A 14,142-nucleotide genomic window follows, 5' to 3' on the forward strand; every position below is an offset into this window, starting at 1 on the left:
TGACTCGTGGACTTCAACTCCCAGAATTCCTCAGCCAGCATGAGGGAAACTTTGGCCCCCTCATGATTCGTGGACTTCAACTCCCAGAATTCCTGAGCCAGCATGAGGGAAACTTTGGCCCCGTCCTGACTCGTGGACTTCAACTCCCAGAATTCCTGAGCCAGCATGAGGGAAACTTTGGCCCCCTCATAACTCGTGGACTTCAACTCCCAGAATTCCTCAGCCAGCATGGCTCAGCTTGGAAACCTCTCCCTTTCCCCTCAGCATGGCTGGCTCAGGAATTCTGGGAGTTGAAGTCCACGAGTCATAAAAGAGCCAAGGTTGCCTACCCCTGTGTTAAGACGGTTGTAATATCTTTAAGCCCCAAATGATATTGTGCTTGACCCCCGATTGAAGAATTAAGTTGGTGGTGGCACAAATGGTTAGAATGCAGCGTTGCAGGCTGACTCTGCCCACTGCCAGGAGTTCGATCCTGACGGGCTCAAGGCTGACTCAGCCTTCCGTCCTTCCGAGGTCGGCAAAACGAGGACCCAGACCGTTGGGGGCAAATATGCCGACTCTGTAAACCGCTTAGAGAGGGCTGTGAAGCAGTAGATAAATCTTGAGTGGTATCGCTATAAAGCTAGGCTCAGATGAGGCCTCTAAAAAGGTGTGGAAGATGGTCCCTTTTCCCATTCTGTGCTGAAAACCCTCCATATTTAGCCCAGTTTGAAACTGGTTTAACTAGAGAGATTGATGCTCTACCCCTTCTTGGCTCTGTGAGTGAACACCGGACCAGTCGCTCATAAACGTGCAGGATTGTTTTGTGACAAACGTTAAGGCAGAAGAAGCCATAACTGAATTTCCATCAGCGATAAATATAAGATAAATATCTCGTATTAGAGATGGGGAGACTCCACTTTTAATCCCTTCTTGGCCACAGAGCAGGATTTGGGTCAGCCCTTCCCTCCCAGCCTACCAGTCAAGGGGTGGCTAGATGGAGACGGGGCTGCGCTAAGAGGCCGGAGACCTGGATTCAAATCCTGCCCAACCAACGAAGTTCCCTGAATGACTTGGATCCAGTCACACTTCCTCATCCCAAACTGCTTCCCGGTGTTACGGGGGGGATCTGGCAAGAATCCAACACGATCTGTGTGCCTCTTGAGCTGTCGAAAGGGAAGCAAATGTAATCCGTAGGGCCAGATCCCTCAACCAACATCACGGTTCCCCACTACTCTGACCGGTGGGGTTTAGCATTGGGGGTCAAGTAAGGCTTCTGAGTGGGCCTGGTACACCCCTTATTTCTTGAACCAAAGCTTCTGCAACTCTGGAAAGGGTCTCCTGGCCTTGTTTTGAGAAGGAGATGAGTTTATGGGTAGTCCTCGACTTAACGGCCACAGTTTCTGCTGCTGAGACATTCGTTAAGTGAATTTTGCCCCATTTTACCAAGTTTCCTTACCACGGCTGTTTAAGCGAATCATTGGGGTTCTTAAATTAGCAACCCGGTCGTTAAGTGAATGCAGCTTCCCCACTGAGACGGTCGCAAAGGGAGATCACGTGACCCCGGGACACTACGACCGTCATAAATACAAGTACGTCGCCACGCGTCTGGATTTTGATCATGTGACTGTGGGGATGGTCGTACATGCGAAAAATGGCCACCACTGTTTTCAGTAGTGTTCTAACTTTGAACGGTCACTGAAGTGAACGGTGATAAGTCGAGGACTACCTGTATGCTGTGTAAAACCGCTTTCCTAAGCTACAACGGATCAATCAAAGTTGGGGTCGTAAAAGGATTGGCTTCTGCCAGGAGGGCCAGGGAAGAATCAGTGCCCCATCCCTCTTCCTGAGGCTTTAGATCAGGGGTCTTCAGACTAGGCCCTTTGATGACTTGTGGACTTCAACTCCCAGAATTCCTCGGCCTGGCTGAGGAATTCTGGGAGTTGAAGTCCACAAGTCATCAAAGGGCCAAGTTTGAAGAGCCCTGCAGGCTTAGATCAATGTTTCCTGGCCTCAGCAACTTTAAGATGTGTGGACTTCAACTCCCAGAATTCCCCAGCCAACACCTCTTAAAGCATGCTGGCTGGGGAATTCTGGGAGTGGAAGCCCACCCATCTTAAAGCAAGCTGGCTGGGGAATTCTGGGAGTTGAAGTCCACCCTTCTTAATGCTGCAGAGCGATCCAACCAATCCAAGGCCTCCTATGACCCCTCTTCTCATCTCCAGCTTCCTTCCCCTGGACCAGGGGTAGGCAACCTTGGCTCTTTTATGACTTCAACTACCAGAATTCCTGAGCCAGCATGGCTCAGCCTGGAAACCTCTCCCTTTCCCCTCAGCATGGCTGGCTCAGGAATTCTGGGAGTTGAAGTCCACCAGTCATAAAAGAGCCAAGGTTGCCTACCCCTGGCCTGGACAGTAGTTGCAGAGGCTTGGGCCGGCCGACCCATCCCGGGCCAAGTCTCCCCATCTTTTGCAGGCTGGAAAATTGGGGAGGGGGGGAGGAGGAAGAGAAGGAGGGGGAGGCAGGTGGCCCCCCTAGACCGTGTTTGCTTTGGTCTCTTCCAGAAACGGAAAGTGGAGGTGGTCTCTCCAGCAACCCCCATCCCCGTTGTGACCGAGACGACACAGGCTTCGGTTTTTCCCCAGGTAAGTGCACGAAAAGGAACACAGGAAGTCCTCGACTTACGACGGCGACCAAGTCCCAAAATTTCTGCTGCTAAGCAAGATTATTTTTTTTGGGTCAAGCGCGTTTTGCCCCATTTTACGACTTTCCTTGCCACATTGGCGAAGCGAATCGCCGCCGTTGTGAAATTATTGACCACGGTTGTTAAGTGAATCTTGGCTTCCCCCATTGACTTTGCTGGTCAGAAGGTCGCAAAAGGGGACACGGCCACGGTCATAAGTAGGAATCCGTTGCCAAGCGTCTGAATTCTGATCACGTGACCACGGGGGATGCTGCGACGGTCATAAATGTGAAAAAAAAATGTAACTTCAAACGGTCATTAAATAAACTGTGCATTTATTTAGGATGGTCGCAGTGTCCCGGGCTCCTGTGATCCGATTTTGTGACCAATGGGGGAGCCAGATTCACTTGAGCAACCGTGTTACTAACTTCAAAGCTGCAGTGATTCACTTAAGAACCGGGGCAGGAAAGCTCGTAAAATGGGGTGTAGGCTCAGTTAACAAATCATCTCAGCCAGCCAGAGAAATCTGGGGCTCCATCGTGGTCGTAAGCCGAGGACCCCTTGCGACGCCTTCTCTTTTTTTCTCCAGAATGGCTCCGCCCGCCGAGCTGTGGCCGCCCAGCCGGGCCGGAAGAGAAAGTCCAACTGTCTTGGGACAGATGAGGTACACATCAGGGTCGGGAAGCTGGGGGCGCTCCTCTTGGGTGTCACCCTGGAGGGGAGCAGGCCTGTCCTCTTCTCCCATCCCGGACGGTCCCCCCTTCGATTCTCGCAAGCAGGATTCCCAGGACAGCTCGGACGGGATCCCCTCGGCGCCCCGCATGACGGGCAGCTTGGTCTCCGACCGCAGCCACGATGACATCGTCACCCGCATGAAGAACATCGAATGCATCGAACTGGGGCGCCACCGCCTGAAGCCCTGGTACTTTTCGCCGTACCCGCAGGAGCTCACCGCCCTGCCCGTCGTCTACCTCTGCGAATTCTGCCTTAAGTATGTCAAGAGCCTTAAGTGCCTCCAGAGGCATCTGGTAAGGGCCCTTCCTTCCTCCCCCCTTCCCCCGCCCCCCCCCCGGATCAAAGGGGTCCCCGATCCCTTCTTCAGTCTTTCCCTCAATCAGGTGGAAGACTCGCTCTCCCATCGTCCCCAGCCCACCCCACTTTGGCCGTCTCTCTTAATTCTGGTTTCCTTGCCGTTTTTAAAATCTTCCATCTCTATACAGGTAGCCCCTGACTTAACAACAGTTTATTTAGGGGCTATTCAAAGTTCCAACATCACTGGGGGGAAAAGGGAGTTATGACCGTTTTTCACACTTACGGCCGTTGCAGCATCCCCACGGTCACATGGTTTACATTCGGATGCTTGGCAACTGGTTCATATTTAATAATAATAATAATTAGTAATAGTAATAGTAATAGTAATAATAATAATAATAGAAGTTGGAAGGGACCTTGGAGGTCATCTAGTCCAACCCCCTGCTCAGGCAGGAAACCCTATACCATTTCAGACAGATGGCTGTCCAGTCTCTTCTTAAAAACTTCCAGTGTTGGAGCATTCACCACTTATGGAGGCAGGTTGTTCCACTGGTTAATTGTTCTCACTATCAGGAAATTTCTCCTTAGTTCTAGGTTGCTTCTCTCCTTGATTAGTTTCCATCCGTTGCTTCTTGTCCTGCCTTCAGGCGCTTTGGAGAATAGCTTGACTCCCTCTTCTTTGGGGCAGCCCCTGAGATACTGGAAGACTGCTATCATGTCCCCCCTCGTCCTTCTCTTCGTTAAACTAGACATCCCCAATTCCAGCAGCCGTTCCTTATATGTTTTAGCCTCCAGTCCCCTGATCATCTTTGTTGCTCTTCTCTGTACTCTTTCTAGAGTCTCAACATCTTTTTTACATTGTGGTGACCTGAAGCCAGATTCACTTAACAACCGTGTTACTAATTCAACTAAAGGGGCAAGAAATGTCGTAAAAGGGGGCAGAACTCACTTAACAAATTTTACACGTAGCAACATAAGATTCTGGGCTTTCAATTCTGTTCGTAACTTTGAGTACAACGTGTAGTTTTCATGTTTTAATCCTCCTCCTCCTCTTCGTTTTATAATTTTAAGCTGCCCAGAGTCGTCTTATAGGGTAGATGGACGGCATAAAAATTGTAAATCCATTCAGCTAGTCCTCATCGTGCAAGCGTTCCTTGGTGAGAAAGGAATCCCAACTCTGTGGTTTTTCTTCTCTTGCAGATGAAGTGTGACTTAAGGCACCCGCCAGGCAACGAAATCTACCGTAAAGGAACCATCTCTTTCTTTGAGATTGACGGCAGGAAGAACAAGGCAAGAAAAATATCCTTACCGCAAGGGTCTTCACACTCGGCCCTTGGATGACTGGTGGACTTCAACTCCCAGAATTCCTCAGCCAGGCACGCTATGCTGACTCAGGAATTCTGGGAGCTGAAGTCCACGAGTCATCAAAGGGCCGAGGTTGCCTACCCCTGCCTTAGGCCCCGAATTTCCTAATTGATCCTAACTTCAACAATTGGTTCACCCTTTTCTTCTCCCCTCTTCCAGAGTTATTCTCAAAATCTTTGCCTCCTGGCGAAATGCTTCCTCGATCACAAGACCCTCTATTACGACACGGATCCCTTCCTTTTCTACGTCATGACCGAGTACGACAGCAAAGGCTTCCACATCGTCGGCTATTTCTCCAAGGTGCGTCCTGGCTCGGCTCCAAAAATTGGGGTGCCCCTAGTTTTTAGGTGACGGAATCCATGCCGAAAAGACAGTGAGGGAGGGGAATTATTTAAGGGGCTAGGAAGGCGGGGGTCCTTCAACTCCGCATTGCGTTTGGGAGCTGAAGAATGGCTTTGCGGTCCTAAGGACTAGAAACTTGGATTTAAAGCACGAGCAAAGGTTAACCAGTGCTAAATTCTGGATGACTTGCGGATGGATGTATTTGTTGATTGATAGCTTGCCTTTATTACTTTTGTAATTAACTCAAGGTGGCAAACACACATAAATAACGATAACCCTGAGAGGTGGGTTGGGATGAGAGAGAGAGAGAGGGACTGGCCCAAAGTCACCCAGCTGGCTTTTATGGCTAAGGCGGGACTAGAACTCCCCGTCTCCTGGTGATTGGCCCAACGTCACCCAGCCACTTTTCATGCCTAAGGCGGGACTAGAACTCACCGTCTCCTGGTGATGGGCCCAGAGTCACCCAGCTGGCTTTCATGCCTAAGGCAGGACTAGAACTCCCCGTCTCCTGGTGATTGGCCCAAAGTCACCCAGCCACTTTTCATGCCTAAGGCGGGACTAGAACTCACCGTCTCCTGGTCTTCACCACTAGACTAAACTGGCTAATTTGGCTCCTGATCAAATCGCCAGGACTTTGGAAATAGTCTCTTATTCAAAACTCTTTCTACAATAAAAACCCGGGAATTTTGGCTCTCCAGCTGATCTGTGTTTGACCAAAAATCTTGGCCAGCTCGGAACGGGAAGGGCCCAAGCCTCACCCTGCGTTTGTCTCGTTCTCCCTTGCAGGAAAAAGAATCCACCGAAGATTATAACGTGGCGTGCATTCTGACATTACCCCCTTACCAAAGACGGGGTTACGGCAAGCTGCTGATTGAATTCAGTAAGTGACCTTTCCTGTTTTGAAGTAACTATACAGTCGTCTTCAATTTAGAAGCATCGGTTTAGTGCCGGGGTCTTCAAACGTGGCCCTTTTATGACTTGTGGACTTCAACTCCCAGAATTCCTCAGCCAGGCAATTCCTCTGTGTTACTAAACGAACTGTCGTAAGTCGAGGACCTTCTGTGTTCCTGGATCGCTTTCTTGAAATCCCGGGCAGTTCTAATTTAACTTGGTTCCGTCTTTCCCCTCCAGGTTACGAGCTGTCCAAGGTGGAAGGAAAGACGGGCACGCCGGAAAAACCCCTCTCGGATTTGGGGCTTTTGTCGTACCGCAGCTACTGGTCTCAGACCATCCTGGAGATCCTGATGAACCTCAAGCTGGAGAACGGCGAGCGCCCACAGATCACCATCAAGTGAGGGCGAAACCATCGAAAGCTTGGTTTTATTTATTAAAACTGTATTGTTTTATACTTCCTGGTGGTAGGGATGAAATACAGAAGGGAGGGGTTGGACTAGATGACCTCTGTTTAGCCCCTTCCCACTTTGGGATCTTAATTCGTTTTGTTCTATCCGTTCGGCTGTGTGGTTTTTGTTTTTTTTTCCCCTTCTGGTTGTGGATCGGGCCAAAAAAAACAAAACAAAAAAGCAAAGTTTTACTTTGCCTTCTCCCGTTTGTAAACGGGAAAAAGAGGGACTTTGCCCCTCCAAATATAAGCAGCAGAATTGCCCAGAGATTTAGAGCGCCAGTATTCCTTAGGGATGGCCCCCCTTTTTCATTGCTGTTTTCTTCAATCCTGTCTTCCACACCGGGTTTCCCCAACTGAAGAATGTTGTGCTGAAATTTTAAAGATGAACCAATCCTTACCATTAGAGTATTTTCATTTTTATGATGTTTTTGGTAACTGAAGTTATGAACAAAAGCCACATCCAGTTTCTATCTATCTCTATCATCTCTCTCTCTCTCTCTCTCTCTCATCTATCTATCTATCTATCTATCTATCTATCTATCTATCTATCTATCTATCTATCTATCTATCTATCATCTGTCCAGCCACCCTCTGATCCAAAGCATGTAATACAAATACCTCATCTACTGCATTTGTTTATTTGTTTCTTGTAACTGTTTTGGGAGAGGATGGATAGCCTTTTAAACTACCCTATTTTTATTGCTATTGTTAAATCTTAGCCCCAATTATGCAAATGAATATTCTGTCAATTCCCTCCCTCCTGCCATTATTGCAGAAATAAAATAAACTAATAAAATAAAATAGAATAAAATAAAAAATAATAGAATAAAATATAAAATAAAATATAAAATAAATAAACTCATAAAATAAATAAATAGAATAAAATAATAAAATATAAAATAAATAAATAGAATAGAATAAAATAATAAAATAAAATATAAAATATAAATAAATAAAATAATAAAATAGAATGAAGTAAAATAAAATAAAAAATAAAATAATAAAATAAAAAATAAAATAACTAAGATAATAAAATAACTAAAATAAAATAATAATGAAATAAAATAAAACTACGCTCAGTCAGAGCCGGATGTAGCAAGGTTTCCCCACCACATCTCTTTGCAAAGAATCTGGAAATGCTCATATCTGCCGGGAACTCTGGGAAGTTGGACGTGAAGGCTTCTGGGAGCTTTAGATCAGCAGTCCCTAATCTTTCTGGCACCAGGAACCAGTTTCATGGAAGACAATTTTTGCATGCCTGGGGGCGGATGAGTTTGAGCAGATAAAGATCCGCTCACTCGCCTGTCTGTCAAGAGTGAAAATGTGGCAGCTACGTGCCTCTCTGTTTTCACCTTGCCATTAGAGTAACGGGGGGGCAAAGGTGTTGCTTTCGAAGGGGTTAGTTAGGGAAACAAAACTTCTCCACTTCTACAGAAGTTTGCAGAGAGCCTGGAAACCTTTCAAGGACATTCTAGCAGGCGTGAAGAGGATAGCAGACGGTTCCCATTAAGAAAGAGAACCTGCTTACATGAGCTACGTGGATATCGGGGGAGTTTGGCTGGGAAAGTCGTTGTTTTATGCTACGGTCTGGTGCCTTGGGATTTGAGAGTCAGTTTTTACCTCCTCTTTACCAGGCCATGTATTCAATAAATACTAAGCTTTTCAAAGATGAAAGTAATCCTGAACTTTTATTCGGATACGCGAGGTGGAGATTGACACGGTCACTTGTCCAGTTCCCCGGTCCGCAGCCCCGCTTGGAGACCCCTGGGAATCCGAAATTTCTTCTAGGTGGGGCAGTTTTTCTTCCGGTTCAGCGTTTTAATTGCGTTTTCTCCCCTTCCTCCCCCGTCTTTTCCAGCGAGATCAGCGAAATCACGAGCATCAAAAAAGAAGACGTAATCTCTACGCTTCAATATCTGAATCTCATCAATTATTATAAGGTAAGTAAAGGCCCCGCTCCGGAGGCCTTTTATCGTGGTTTGTGGAGAAGCACGAAAAACGGGCATGGATTGCCCCTTGCCCACTCTTGTCTTTTCTGTTATTCCGTTCTCCAGGGCCAATATATTTTAACACTCTCCGAGGACATTGTGGACGGGCACGAGCGGGCGATGCTGAAGCGGATTCTGCGCATCGATTCCAAGTGTTTACATTTCACCCCCAAGGACTGGAGTAAGAGGGGGAAGTGGTGATTCCCAAAGCCCGGCCCTTCGAACTGGCAGAGGGGCGGGGGGGGGGGTGCTTCCCCAGACTTCGGTGTACAGCAGGATCAGGATCAGGCCGAGCCCCACCCACCTACCCGCCCCGGACTCCGAGCAGCCCTGCGCGTCCTGGATGGCCTTTTCGAGACGGGACTCTGCAAGTCTTTGTGTACAGTCGTTGGAAAGCACAGTCGGATTGTGCTCGCCCTGCTTGGAGATATATATAGATATATATATATGTTCAGACATTCCTGAATGCCCCCCATCCTCCTGAGTCCCAGGTTGGAGGAGGGGGCTAAGGGGTTTCCATGGGGTTGAGTCCCAGGGTGCTCGGGTACAGGGGAGAAGAGCAGACTGTGGGGTGCTCCTTCGGCGTGGCCAGAGAATGGATGCCTTCCAGCAGCTGATTTGGGTAGGGGGGAGATAGTGCTATGGGGCAGAACCCTGGGGGGGGGCAAGGCAGGAGCCCTCCCATCCACGTCTCCAGCTTAGAAGACGGCGTCTTATGGGCCTCTTCATCCGGGAAAAGCCAGGAGAGCCGAGGAAAGAGACGCAAAACTCTTTACAAACACCATCCGCCACTCACCCAATGTCTTTGATCAGAATAAATGAACAAAGTCCTTTTTTTTTGTAAGTAAAAGACCCCCTTGTTTTGTGTTTATTTCTGTATTTTTTTTTCTTCTCTTCCCGCTTCTCTTTCTCTTCACTTTTCCGTTTTTCTTCCCTCCAATTTTTTTTCTTCCCTCCTGCCCTTCTTTCGTTCTTTATTTCTCCATTTATTTTTTCTTCCTGTCTTTTTCCCTCCCTTCCTTTTCTATTACCTCTTTCCTTTGTCCCTTTATCCCCTCCCACTTTTCTCTTTTTTCGCTCCCCTTCTATTCTTACCTCTTTCCTGTCCCTTTTCTTCCTGTTTTTTCCTCCTTTTCTATTACCTCTTCTTTCCTGTCTTTATCCCCTTTTCTTTTTTTCCCCTCCCTCCCTCTTCTATTACCTCTCCTGTCTTTATCCGTTTTTCCCTTCCTTCCTCTTCTATTCTTACCTCTCCTTTCCTGTCTTTATCCTTTTTTCTTCCTTCCTGTTTTTCCCTTCTTTCCTTTTCTATTACCTGTCCCTTTATCCCCTCCCACTTTTTCCTGTTTTTTCCCCTCTTCCTCTATTACCTCTCCTTTGTCCCTATCTTTATCCCCTCCCTTTCTTCCTGTTTTTCCTTCCTTCTTCTATTCTTACCTTATTTCCTTTGTCCCTCTTTATCCTTTCTTACTTCGTTTTTTCCCCTCCCTTCCTTCTATTCTTACTTCTCCTGTCCTTTTTCCATCTCTTCCTTCTATTCTTACCTTTGTCCCTTTATCCTTCTTCCTTCGTTTTTTCCTTTCCTCCCTTCTATTCTTACTTCCTTTCCTTTGTCCCTTTATCCTTCTTCCTTCGTTTTTTCCCTCCCTCCCTCTTCTATTACCTCCTTTCCTTTGTCCTTCTTTATCCCCTCCCTTTCTTCCTGTTTTCCCTCCCTTCCTTCTATTCTTACCTCTCCTTTCCTGTCTTTATCCCCTTTTGTTTTTCCCTGCTTCCTTCTCTTACTTTTCCTTTGTCCCTTTATCCCCTCCCTTCCTTCTTCCATTACCTTCTTTCCTGTCTTTATCCCTTCTTCCTGTTTTTCCCTCCTTCCTTACCTCCTTTGTCCCTTTATCTTTTATTTTTCCCTCCTTCCTTCCTCTATTCTTACCTCCTTTGTCCTTCTTTATCCCCTCCCTTCCTGTTTTTTCTCTACCTTCTATTACCTCTTCTTTCCTGTATCCCTTTCTTTCTTCCTGTTTTTCCCTTCCTTCTATTTTTACCTCTCCTTTCCTTTGTCCCTTTATCCCTTTTTCTTCCTTCCTGTTTTTCCCTTCATTTTTTATTCTTACCTCTTTGTCCCTTTATCCCACTTTTTTTTTCGTTTTTTCCCCTCCCTCCCTCTATTCTTACCTTTGTCCCTTTATCCCTTCCTTTTCTATTCTTACCTCTTTCCTTTGTCCCTTTATCCCCTTTTTCTTTCCTCCTGTTTTTCCCTCCTTCCTTCCTCCTTTTCTATTCTTACCTCTTTCCTTTGTCCCTTTCTTTATCCCTTCTTTCCTTCCTATCTTCCTCTTGATATGGAAAGCAGGATCCAAAGAAAATGGATTTGCAAAGCAGAGTTGTTTTTTTCTGAATTGCAATGAAAATCTCAAATTTTCAAGAAAGAAGTTTGACCTTACAAAATGAAAAAGCCATGTGGCGATGCTAATTTCTCATAAAACGTTGGGATTCTTTGGCAGCCTCCCTCTCCCCGTTCTGGGCCCGAAAGAGTTGACTGCAGAGCTCAAAGTCAGAATACCACTAGTTTGGAAATGATGATTTTATTATCTTTTTAAAATGCTAGCAGCACTAGGAGCACCCAGCCGGCATCAAAAAATTTAAATAGAATCTTGTTCGTCTGCAGTTGGAAAGAAGATGTGCTCAAATCACTGTGGGAATAAAGCCCTCAGAAGCAAAAAAATAAAATAAAAATAAAAACCCAAAAAATAATTAAAACTCAGCCCAAGATCCATGGGAAGCGGCAGTTTTTCCCAGAGGCTGTACAATATTATAAATTGCAAATTTAGTTTGGAAGGAAAATGAGTAGGCCAAGGGTCTTCAAACTTGGCCCCTTTTAGGACTTGTGGACTTCAACTCCCAGAATTCCTCAGCCTGGCACACTGGCTGAAGAATTCTGGGAGTTGAAGTCCACAAGTCATAAACAGGCCAAGTTTGAAGATCCCTGCTTGTGGACTTCAACTCCCAGAATTCCTCAGCCAGGCACGCTGGCTGAGGAATTCTGGGAGTTGAAGTCCACAAGTCATAAAAGACCGTTTGAAGACCCCTGGAGTAAGCGAAGCGACGTTCTTAACACAGCAAAAAGAGGCCGAAGTTTATTCCGTGTTCTTTCCCACCCAAGTCCTCATTTTAAGTCGGAGTACAACGTATTTTCTCGAGGACCACTTCAGACAACGCTGTGATCTTCCTCACTCTTCCTCCGTCACGGGGGCATGGAGCTGCAAGCAGACCCACACAGAAAAATCAGTGGCCTTAGCTTGTGCCAAAATGCATACAGGTAGTCCTCGACTTAACGACTGTTTTAACCCCTGTGAAGTTCCATCACTGGAAAAAAAAAAGTGACTTACGACAGTCCTCACACTTACGACCATCACAGCATCCCCTCAAAATTCAGGCATGTGGCAAGAGGCCTCTCAGAGTCTCCTGGTCCCCATTGACAAATTTTATCGGGGGGCTTCAGGCAAGCAAAGTCAATGGGGAAAGCCAGATTTGATTTGCTTCACGATCATGACAGGGAAAAAACCCCGTCATAAAATGGAGCATGGTTCCCTTAACAACCACATCCCTTAGCAACAGAATTTCTGAGTCAAATTCTGCCATTAAGTCGAGGACTGCCTGTAATCTTCAGAGCAGGAATGAACTCCTATAATCCTAAAGTAAAAAAAACCCTGAAAATCTAGCAGATGCCCAGTAGACAAACCAAAATCAAGTTTCAAACTAAAATCAAGTTTCTAGCCCTCAGTATTACAGTTCACCCTTTGCTCTGCCGGTTTCCTGCATCCATTTTGTCTGTTCCGGTGTTGTATTTTTAAAAGGGTTGCTACAGTTTGCATTACCTATACAAGCCAAAACCGGGGGAAAAAACAATCCCACGTGGCTTTACGTGGATCGCAAAATCCGTTTTTTCGATTCCGTCTCAATCCTGTTTCACGGTTCTGGATCAAACTCCCAGAATTCCTTCAGCCTCCCTGAGACTTCTGGGAGTGGAAGTCCGCTTTGGCTGGAAGGCACCTAGGCTTCATTAAGCTAGGATAGGCAACCTTGGCTCTTTTATGACGCGTGGACTTCAACTCCCAGAATTCCTGAGCCAGCATGAGGGAAACTATGGCCCCCTCATGACTTGTGGACTTCAAGTCCCAGAATTCCTGAGCCAGCCTGGCTCAGCTTGGAAACCTCTCCCTTTCCCCTCAGCATGGCTGGCTCAGGAATTCTGGGAGTTGGAGTCCACTAGTCATGAAGGGGGCCATAGTTTCCCCCATGCTGGCTGAGGAATTCTGGGAGTTGAAGTCCACGAGTCATAAAAGAGCCAAGGTTGCCTACCCCCAAAGCTAGTTCATAGTGCCTTCCAGCCACAGAGCGGACTTTCCACTCCCAGAATTCTCAGGGAGACTGAAGGAATTCTGGGAGTTGTAGTCTGGAGGACTCCCCTCCCTCTCTTGATGCCGAAGTCAACCAACACTCACCCCTTGAGCAATCTTAGGCCAAGCAAGAGCCATGAAGATCTCATCGCTGTTAGTTGGCGCCTGTTCCAGGTTCCACACGGTCAGGGAATCAAAAGTGGATTTCACACTCACTTCCCGTTCCTGGGTACAGGGGGGGGGGCAGAAAAAGGGGGTGTTGTTGGCAGGGAGCACTGGATCTATTTCTCCACCTCTAGCCCAGTATGGAAGTGTGGGCCTCGCGGATAAGGATAGGAATCACAACTTGATGAACTAATTCTATCTTACGGTAAAGCTACATTCAAAGATTCTTGGAAGTTTGAGAGTACAATTTTCCCGCCGTCGCCTTTACAGCCTGAGAAACTAGGGAGGGTCCCATCTGAACCTCTCACCCTGCCTGTTACACAGCTGAGGGCTATGCTGTCTCTTATCTGACCTATTTTCTATTCTAATTTCTATTCTATATTCTGCTATTCTATTCTTATTGTATTTCTATTCTATTCTATTCTTCCCATAGATCTAGATTCTACCCCCACTTTACAGCCTTCTGAGCCTCTCACCCTACCTGTTACACAGCTGAGGGCTATGCTCTCTCTTATCTGACCGTTCCTAAGCAGGATCTTTTTGCTCCATCTCCCAAGGTCTTTCCCACATACCCCTGCGCACACAATCTTTCCATAGATTTATATTTTCCCCCTTGTACAGCCTGAGGAACTAGGGAAGGTCCCTTCTATTTATTTATTATTTATTTATTTTTAAGACTTATATGCCGCCCTTCTCCCCACGGGACTCAGGGCGGCTCACAGCATATTAAAACAACATAGTACATTTCCCCAATAAAAGCCAATTAAAAACCAAATATTTGTAGCTGTGTCTCTTATTAAAATCATTAAAAATTATCCCTATTTAAAATTCACCCTAGGTCAGTCC

The 14,142-nt window shown here is 46.6% G+C and overlaps 2 protein-coding genes across 3 annotated transcripts in view; one reads left to right on the forward strand and one right to left on the reverse strand.

Annotated features, from left to right (window-relative positions):
* The window catches only part of KAT5 (lysine acetyltransferase 5), a 12,768-nt gene extending 3,798 nt beyond the window's left edge, over window positions 1–8,970 (forward strand). For both annotated transcript variants that reach the window (XM_029286229.1, XM_015826478.1), the window contains 9 exons: window positions 2,544–2,624; window positions 3,252–3,326; window positions 3,442–3,690; window positions 4,895–4,984; window positions 5,219–5,359; window positions 6,188–6,281; window positions 6,533–6,692; window positions 8,605–8,686; window positions 8,801–8,970. In XM_029286229.1, coding sequence (XP_029142062.1) covers window positions 2,544–2,624; window positions 3,252–3,326; window positions 3,442–3,690; window positions 4,895–4,984; window positions 5,219–5,359; window positions 6,188–6,281; window positions 6,533–6,692; window positions 8,605–8,686; window positions 8,801–8,935 — 1,107 coding nt within the window. In that variant the 3' untranslated portion in view covers window positions 8,936–8,970. The remainder of the gene's footprint in view (window positions 1–2,543; window positions 2,625–3,251; window positions 3,327–3,441; window positions 3,691–4,894; window positions 4,985–5,218; window positions 5,360–6,187; window positions 6,282–6,532; window positions 6,693–8,604; window positions 8,687–8,800) is intronic.
* Window positions 8,971–11,961: 2,991 nt separating this feature from the next.
* Window positions 11,962–14,142, reverse strand: part of RNASEH2C (ribonuclease H2 subunit C) — a 7,740-nt gene continuing 5,559 nt past the window's right edge. The window contains exons 3-4 of the mRNA XM_015826468.1: window positions 13,237–13,356; window positions 11,962–11,991 (exon numbers count right to left, since the gene is read on the reverse strand). Of these exons, the coding sequence (XP_015681954.1) occupies window positions 11,962–11,991; window positions 13,237–13,356 (150 nt within the window). The remainder of the gene's footprint in view (window positions 11,992–13,236; window positions 13,357–14,142) is intronic.

The sequence above is a fragment of the Protobothrops mucrosquamatus genome, unplaced genomic scaffold (assembly GCF_001527695.2).
Source record: "Protobothrops mucrosquamatus isolate PMUCROS unplaced genomic scaffold, P.Mucros_1.0 scaffold3146, whole genome shotgun sequence".
Lineage (NCBI taxonomy): Eukaryota > Metazoa > Chordata > Lepidosauria > Squamata > Viperidae > Protobothrops > Protobothrops mucrosquamatus.